At 40.7% G+C, this 9,690-nt stretch overlaps 1 protein-coding gene across 1 annotated transcript in view; it reads right to left on the minus strand.

The window, feature by feature from the left end:
* Positions 1–9,474, minus strand: part of aif1l (allograft inflammatory factor 1-like) — a 16,301-nt gene extending 6,827 nt beyond the window's left edge. The window contains exons 1-5 of the mRNA XM_017698767.2: positions 9,330–9,474; positions 9,074–9,135; positions 6,213–6,279; positions 3,372–3,413; positions 1,805–1,967 (exon numbers count right to left, since the gene is read on the minus strand). Coding sequence (XP_017554256.1) covers positions 1,805–1,967; positions 3,372–3,413; positions 6,213–6,279; positions 9,074–9,135; positions 9,330–9,354 — 359 coding nt within the window. The 5' untranslated portion in view covers positions 9,355–9,474. The remainder of the gene's footprint in view (positions 1–1,804; positions 1,968–3,371; positions 3,414–6,212; positions 6,280–9,073; positions 9,136–9,329) is intronic.
* Positions 9,475–9,690: the final 216 nt, after the last annotated feature.

Below are 9,690 nucleotides of genomic sequence, written 5' to 3' on the forward strand. Positions count from 1 at the left end.
AAAGAAAAACAGAAGAATAGGAGTGGGGGTTACAGCAACCTATGCCAACTTGGAGGGCATCCATAGTAGTCTACATAAGTTAAATGACTGTAAGAGAGAGAGGGCTTGTAAGTCCTGACTTTAAAAAAGAAATAAAAATTTATATATATATATATATATATATATATATATACACATATACATACACACACACACACACACACACACACACACACACACACACACACACACACACACATATATATATATATATATATATATATATATATATATATATATATATATATATATATATATATATATTTTTTTTTTTTTTTTTTTTTCTTTTCACTTAAAGCCTTGCTCATCAATGAAAAATACCTACCTTACAATTACACAACAATAAGGCTGCATCATATGTTGTGGAAACCAGTTTGGGCTATGAAGCTATATGTAATCTTTAAGTGGATGTTTAAAAATTAAAGTTTACACTATTCTCTACTCACCCCAGATGTGGCTGAGCAGCCAAATTTTGCTTCTTTAATTTAGCACTAGCTCTGCACGGCTAACATTACTAACAAAAATAGAATGCAAATACTCCAATAGTCATCCAAGTCATTTCAAATACATCCTCTAAACTTCTGTAAAGCTACTCAAACTGCTTCCAGGTGGGCATTTCACAAAGTGCGGCTTCTCAGTAAGCTGGATAACTAAACCAAAAGCTGATGATGGTCCAACAGGAATGCACCTTAGCCACTATGTTATAGTCTAGTCTTGTCTCTTTTGACCCAAGTTATCTAAGAAATCCTGCTTAGTGAAATGCCCCTCATGTTTGAATTAAGGTTGCTCAGATTGATTGAAGGGGTTTAAGACAAAATATTATGCATTTTGAGCTATAAAAATGAATAAAACTTTACGACATGAATGCAGGCAGCCTCTTTAGATAACAGGCATTCTGCCAAAATTTGACTACCCATCACATGCAAATGAATATGAAATCTAATTAATTCAAGATTTCTGTTGTTTCTTTTCATAAAAACCTGTCTTGACAAGTCTGCGCTACCTCAATTAAGATGTGAGTGATTTGAGCAGGTTGAGAAGCTTTGAGGATGTATTTACACAAAAAAAAAAAAAAAAAATTGGGCCTACTGACTTTTAGTGTTTGTCACCAACATTACCCTGGCATCTCCCGCAGTGAGCTGATAAAGCGTTAACAAAATATGGACACCAAACATGTCTTGGCTTGGCTTGACAACATCCAGGTTAAGTAAAAAATATGATTTTTCACCACACCACTCCAAAGTGCCAGCCTAACCTACAAGATTGGTATATTCAAAAGGTCTGTTTTTCCAGTGGTCTCTTAAGCTTATCTACTTATTCATGGACGAAATACTAGAACTACTATTAATCTGTTACACAATGCAATATGCCTTGACGTATAATGACCCATTTGCATACTGCGGCCTTATGAAATGTTAGTATTGCCAAGGTTCTGCAATACTGGTTAAAGATTTTAGATATTCTGCACTTGCGATGTTGCAGGAGGTAAAATGACTCTTCCCAAATTGTACAGTTCTGTGTAATTAAGGTTCTGCAGGAATGTCATGTGATACATGTTGAGGACATCTTGTGTCACAGCCTATCCTCCCCCCTGCTGAGAGATAATGGCAGAGATATGCTGCTGTGCTGATGCTGCATTGGATTTGCTGACACGATTAAACACACAGACATGCTAAAAATAGCCCTACTGTGCAGGTCCTGGCACCCTATGATATGGCCCTTTCATGAGGGAACATGCACGCACACAGTACGCACACAAACTTACAGTTTAAGCACAGCCGAGCGCTTGCCAAGCATCATCTTGACAAAGTCTCTGTAGTTGATGGTATCACTGCTGCCCCCAGTCACCTCTGAAATCATCTTTTTCATCTCCAGATGGGTCTTGGGTACTCCCAGCTTCTCCATCATCCTTTTCAGGCCCATCATATCTGTACCACACAGATGGCATTATGCGCGCACACACACACACACACACACACCTTTTGTTAATATAGTTGCATTTTGCAATCTGCAGGGTCCAATCAAGTTTTTAAAGGTTGTTTCCACTTTTGCAAGTACTAATATAGCATCATGTATTGATTAAGGACACCAGTATTTGTAGGCTGTTTCAACATCATATAGTCAGCACATATTTTAAGTTTAGTGAGAATGATACAAAGCATTTATGTCTTTGTAGTACTGTGGTAAAAACACCTTTAAATAGTTGTGGTTATGTAGCAATATTTAGTTGTTGTGTTTCGATTAGTGTGAAAAATGTGCCCTTCACCTAAAATGGTCTTCAGTAAATGTCACAGAAACATATCGGTCAAGGTAAACAAGGTAAAGTGAAAGTTCAGATTACCAAAAAAGGAGAGACTGCTCTCTAGATTAGACATTCCAAACATGTTTGGACAGTTTTCTGAAGACTCGCATTGAAACGCCAGATAAAATGACAGTCACAAAGCAGAATTCACATATTACGGCATCAAATGTGCCTGGGCATGTGGCTTTTTCAGTCATTTCCCGTTAGACACATGTGTTCTCACAGATGATGCACAATATGGCTTAACTTTTTTTCCTGCTGTGTGAATGATAGTGTTGGTGTTTGACAATGTTTTTCCAACAAAATGTTGGTACAAGTTAAATCAGGACTATCATGAGAAATGCCAAAGTCAACTGTTCAGTTATTAAGAACGGAAAATGGGTAAACTTAGCAAAGGCAAATAAATTGGTTCCCAGAAAAATACCACATTAGCAGTTTTACAAAGTAAAAAGCCCACCCTGTCAGTAAACTGCCCATTTGATCAACATCACATTGTCTACAAATCTGGTGAAGGCAGTCTGGCTACATTTATCGGTGCTTTTGGAAAGGGTTCATTTACTGATCTATAAACATCTCTGAGCATAACTGAAGGCCAAAATGTGGAAAATTCCTGAACATTTTATTGGTCACACAATATGCATCAAACAGAGTTAACCTGAAGATACGAAACAAGCAGGAATTTAATATGGCTCTAGGACAACAGCAATAAAGTCACCAACACCTTATAAAACAGCATTTACTCCCCCATTAACGGGAGTTAATTCCTCCACTAATTAACAAGCTCTTTATGGGGTGTGCTGCAACAGAAAAAACAACTCAGGAAAACTATGGGACCTGGACCAAGATGCTCATGATACAGAACACTACAGCACACTTTCTCAACAGCCACACTCATTACCTCTGACTCTTATGTTTCCCTAGTTTGCATACACACACTCAGCTTTTATGTCTGTTCTTTACATCTTACAAACAACACAAAAGCTACTTCATTTAGTGTTAATCACATATATGCCTAAACGCACACACTTACCAATCTCTCCTTGGTCGTTCAGGTCGAATTCTGCATATTTGTCTGTACGACAAAAAACACAGAAGAATAATGTGTCAACATTGAACAAAGGCTTAAACCCTTTATTTCTAATTATACACACTCTCAGACCCCCCCACACAGCTGTCAGCAACAGGTGAGTGTGACAGGAAAGTGGTTATTATAGAGACAGCTGATGTTCTGACAGCAGTAGGCAGGCCACAGCAGGGGTTATAGAGGTCAGCCTGGTTTCAACTTCAGTAGTTGGGACACTACTATTGTATTATGCATTTGTGTAAGCTGTATTGGGTAACAGAACCCAGGACTGGCCTTTTTGGACTGTTTTACAGAACACGTGTTCTCTTCTACGCAGTACTAAAGTTGCACAGTATGTAATTTGTTATTAGTTACCATGAAAATTTGCAACACTATCAGTAAAAAATGGAATATGCAAATGAGCATCTTACTAAATGTTTAAATATATGCGGTGAGCATCCTGACCCAATACCAGCATAATTCTCTGAACCAAGAACCAAGGAGCACAAGATCCAACAAATAAGACCAAATAATGCAATCTAACCACATTAATAAAAACATACGTGTGTCTTTAAAATATTGCAAGTTATATCACAATACATACAGTTGTACGCAAAAGTTTGGACACCCTTGCTGGGACCGGTTAGGCAAGCTGAATAAATTCTAACACTTCAAACCTTGTGCTAACACTCAGCAGTCCTCCTGGATCTGAAAGTGAAACTAACTGCTTACAGATCAGGGGAAGAACAACTTCCCTGTGACCTCATCTCAAAAAGTCAAAATCTGAAGTATGCCAAAGTACAATGCCAGAGGCATTTTGAAAACAAGTGCTGTGAAATGATAAAATAAAAACTTTTTGGCCCATCAGCAAAAGTATATCTGGAGGGAAAAAAAGCAAAAAAAAAGGAGCAGCATATGACGAACAGCTGACTCTTAGGTTGGGGGTGGGTCTATTCTGCTTTGGGTTTGTGTGGCAGCCAGCGGCACAGAAAACATTGCAGGGGAAGAAGAGATTCCACTAAATATTAGCAAATTCTGGAAGGAAATGTGACACAGTAAATCAAGAAACTAAAGCTGAAATGAAGCTCGCTATTACAGCAGGACAATGGTCCAAAACATACATCAAATCTACCTCAAATTACGGCAAAACCAAGCGCAAGCTGAAGATTTTGGAACGGCCGTCACAGTCACCTTACTTGAACATCTTGAACATGCTTGAGCATGCAAGATGAATATCACAGAACTTGAAATGTTCTGCAAGGGAGAGTGGCTGAAAACAGAATCTTCATTTGCAAAGTACCAGTTGCACAAGGAATTTCAGAGAGAAAGCTTAGTAGGGTGTCCAAACTTTTGAACATGCCACAAATGTTGTTCAAATTTTTTTTCATGTTAATCAAATAGAAAATAACTCATCAGAAAATGTTTGGTTTACATTAGTCTACCCCAAACTTGGGCTCTCTGTTCATCTTTCTGTTAGTTTCTGTCTCACAAAGAGGGCTCTGTTGGAGTGGTCGTGAGCAGTTCTTGTAACAGTGTCTCCGTGAGAGAGGGATCATGGGTAGGAGAGGGTTACAATGGCCCCCTGTTGATGCCCGCCCCTCAAACTCATGACTATTCACAACAAAGCTGGCCACGAGATTGAGAGGGAGAGAGACAGACAGACAGGCACAGCGGATCAATTTCAGCTCAGACTAAAAGGCCTAAAGAACGTGGGAAAACAAAAAAAACATATGATGAGTGAACTATTACTACTCAATCTCTCTCTCAATCTCTCTCACACACTCACACACCCCTTTTCAAAGATCCACAAAATGCAGTTCAGTTTTTGTCTATCATACATTCTGAAACTCTTCACTTTTCAACAAGGACCATATTTAATATTTAAAAAAGCATTTTAAAAGGTCCATCTTTGTAATTGTTTCTACTGTCATTGTCTCTGGTTTCAAAGTCTGCAGCATGGCACAGTGGGAAAACAATGGCTCTCTATCTCTAGCTGCTGTCGTCTGCTTTTCTCAAGGGTAAGCTTCCTCCTTCCCTTTCTGGTTTGAAGGCTGAGACACCCATTCAGATGTACACATACAGAGACTGACATTTGTGGGTCGAACACACTGCGGTGAGCCTAAGGGCTTGAGACAGAGTGAGACCACGTTTCTGCAAACTATACTCAACAAAAAGTGCTGCAATTTTCCATCTAGCCTCTACCATGCTTTTCTACAGACTTTGTTTTTCCCTCAGTTTCTGCGCTCTCTGCCCATGTTTAGGATTTAAGTTCTTTAGAAAGATAAGAGCACTTCTCTTCACAAGAGCACACATACAAAGAACATATGTAGTACACATAGGTGCACAAACATGACTTGGCTAGATAGTAAACAATTCATAAGAAGTAGTTAAGTGTGATACTAGTGAAATGAGGGATGAGCAAATAAATGAGAAGAAAAAAGGACTTTGTGGCTGAAACAAATATAGCTTGACTTTGTGGCTGAAACAAATATAGCTTTTGTTTCAGTTGTATTCTCTCTCTCTCTCGCTCTCAAAACATTTGCTGACAATCCTTAGCCCTAAAACAACAAGGAAGCATTCCTGCAAGACCACTGCATGAAACCCCCTCTGCGGACCACTAAATCACACGCCCTCTCTTGCACACATACAAGAGAGTTATGATGACATAGATACCCATTTTATAAACACAATGTCATTTATATGTGAACTTTATGTAAACATTTCCCATTCCACCACTCCCCAATGCCATTAGAGAAAGTGTGTCCTAAGGAGATTCCCTGCGAGTTTTTAAGCTGCTGTAGGTCTTACTTTTGAAGGAATCCAGCTTCTCAGCCAAATCCTCCTCATCCCGGTACTTCTGATCCTCCATGAATTCCTACAAATGCACAGTAAGAAAGAAAGAAAGAAAAAAAAAAGATAGTGGATCACTTTGAGAGTGCCTGGATGAATTATATCCATTTGTTTACAGCTGCTCTTCCTGAGAGCATGGCTCAATGGTAGACATGCTTCATACAAGATTGCATCTCACACATCAGCAAACACTCAGTGTGACATAGTTTGGTCTGTACTTCATAACCACCAACATAAATCTGTATTTGACATCAATTCATTATTAGGATGTCATTAATATAAATGAGAACTAATCAAAAAAATGTGATTTTTTTAAAATACAAGTAAGGCACAAAAACAAACGATGACAGAAGAGCTTACAAGCAGACCTATATTACAGTTTGGCAGCACACTGTCTAGTTCAAAGATGGACAGCACTACAGAATCTGTTCAAATTGCCTGTTGGGTTCCCTGAATGCTTAGTGTCCATCAAAATTGTGCTAAACTACTGATGAATCAATGTGTATCCGTCTGTAGTAGCCTGTAAGCAGAACACTGAACGGAAAATCAATGAGGGCAAACGAGAGTGAGTGTGCATGTAGTAGATCCTGATCTTTAAACCACCCCAAATATGCTTACTAAGGATGGTTGATCAAAGATTATGGGATGGAGAACCTTGACATGCAATTGTAAGTAAACAATGGCTTTATTTGGCTGTCACGTTATTATCACGCTAGCTTTGTTTAACCATAACATCCTTATGAAATCCTCTACAAGTTCTTTTGAAAGATAGGATCACCTTCCAGTGGGAAAGATATTTCTACAAGTCAACAAAAACACACCCCAAACATCTACAAGCACAGCAGTTACTCTGAACAATGATGCAATGTAGCGTTCATGGTAAGATAAGCAAATTCACAGATCTTCAAAACATCTTTACTGTGCAATAATAAGTGCACACTGCTTGTAGTTTTCATGATTTGTGCACTGGCTACATTCCTTGGCTCAGACGTGGCTCATTTACTACAGGCCTCTGCAGCTGGACTGTCTGACAAAACCTCTCAAATGTTCTGCTGGAATAACTTTTGCTGAAGTCTGGACTGCCTGTGTGGTTTTTTGGCTTTTCTCCCCATGTACCATAACCATTTGAAATTGGTCAGACCTAGCGTTTTCTCCAGTTCACCAGTTACTGAACTACAGCTTCATCTGACATGCTGAACACTCTCCACTACATCAGGCCTCCTTGCATCGCTTCTATGGTAAGCAGAAACTAAAACAAAGCTTAAGGTCGTGCACAGAAGAAGTTCAAGGAAAACAGAAATTGGCAACAAAATCAAGATAATCAGGTTTGGTGGCGGAGTGAGCCATGTGTTACTGTCATTCATTGAGGGTAATTATTGAAGCAAATATTATGCACTGCTACTTGTGAAAGGGCACTAAAGCGATCCCAATAAAAGTTGTAACCATCTGCTCATCCAAAGTTTCTTCTAAAAACCAAGGGTATTAATGGGGAATTTGTTCCACTGGCAGACTTGGCACAGTCTAAAAGCAAGGCTATTCAATGAGCAAGATGTTAGATCATTTCGTATGTTGTGTCTACTTCATTCACTGCGAGTTCAAACACTTGACTGCGCAGCGCTATGATTAGTTTTCCATCACAAACACCACTCCAACTCATCCTGAATGAAACCAGCGCTCCATAACTCCAGTCCCACTGCTCCACTGTCAGATGGTAGGGACCTCTATAGCTCTCTAGTCGACATTTGGCACTGGGGATCCTGGACTCATGTGCAGCTGCTCCAGTGTCCCGCTCTATCGCTTATGCTTTTCTATGGCGATTATACAAGATGTGTAAACACCAGACTCAGCACTGGGTACAACTTAAAGTAAGAGAACTCACTAAGTACAAGGGGTAACTGGCTACAGTTGGGGTGAACCCGTTTTTTTTGTGCATTTGAGGCTTTCATGTGACCACAAGACATGCCAGTCTGAGGCAGTGGGAGCTGCGTGTAAGAGAAGAAAGGCAGAAAGGCAGTCAGACGGTGGGGTGGAGAGACGCCCCTACACAATGGGGCTCTTCATCGGGACCAGCAGCCACCTGTTTCCCGTCTGAACAGGAGAAGAAAAGGCGCCTCTTTATCGCTCCAGAGCGACCTGGTTTCAAATATTAGCTTTGAATAGATGATGTTTAAACAAAATACCCTACGCGCTTTCAGACAGGGGGCTCCTTTCGCAACTTCTCGCCGCTAAAAAGGGCAAAAGGGAACCGCACCCTCAGACCAGTGCCCTTTTTCTGCTTAAACAGGCGCCTCTTTGGCGTTTTCTCCGCTCTTACACGCCCATCTGAGGGTTTCAGCGTGAGGGACAGGTGCGTTAGGAGCGGGGAAAGCACGAAACAAAGCTGTTCTAGGAGCAGGACTGTGAAACAAATGGTGGCTGGACTGGAACAACTGAGCAATTCACCCGGTAACATTTTGTGTGCTTAGTCCTAATTGTATAATGAGCGGCGGGCTAATGTGGATGAGCTAGCCGACTGATCTGAACACCGACAGCAGACATTCACGAATAACACTCGCTCGGTTTACTGTCTGCTGGTCATTTGGGCTAAAATACGCCCAAACGAAAGTGGCGACACAATTCGTTAAACAGTTGTCTGGGGCTATTTCAGCGACCCGCTGGACTCGGACATTGTTAACGTTGGCTTTCTGAGACTGAGACACAAAGGTCAAGGCCCAGCTAGCTAACGTTAGCTTAACGTTTTCATTCCGAAAACCGCCTCAGACAAAAGTATCCTTGAATGAAAGAGTATTAGGGGAAAGCCCACACATTACGCTGTTTACCTTGTTTACTTCTTCCAGTCTCTCTCTCTGTTGAGCTTTCAGTAATCCAAACGCCTTCCCTCCTGCAGAAAAGGACATTGTATAACCCGTTAAAGCTGCTTTAATTACAGTGCACTTGCTGCAGAGCTGGTGAACCACATTTCGCAGGTTAGCATGCCAGAAAACCAGCCGTCCGTTATAACATTGCCGACTGGGAGTAACGGTCAGTGTGATTACTGGATGGACCGTGCATATAAGTCGCTAGTTGAAGACTTACCTTGTACATTTTGATTCGACGGCATGTTGGACTGAATACGGTAACGTTAACGTGAGAGGACGTGCAGACAGTGGCGCTGCTGCGTGTGGCTTTCTCAGTTGTGGCGAGCCAGCGGAGACCAGCGAGGTCCGCCTTGTGAACGAATCGTTCGTTTCAACCGATTCAATAAGTCAGTCGAACCGACTCACACACCGATTCAGGGAAATTTCACCGATCTTTCAAAATGTCTGTACAATTCAGGGCATTTTGATGTGAAATTGTTCATTTGCAGAGACTCAGAAATCTTTACAGCAGTGGTGATAAGCACCATGGGTCCCGTCTACAACGCAAATATAGCCATTTTATTTACAATCCACGGTCG

This window comes from Pygocentrus nattereri, chromosome 23 (genome assembly GCF_015220715.1).
Source record: "Pygocentrus nattereri isolate fPygNat1 chromosome 23, fPygNat1.pri, whole genome shotgun sequence".
NCBI classification, from domain to species: Eukaryota; Metazoa; Chordata; class Actinopteri; order Characiformes; family Serrasalmidae; genus Pygocentrus; species Pygocentrus nattereri.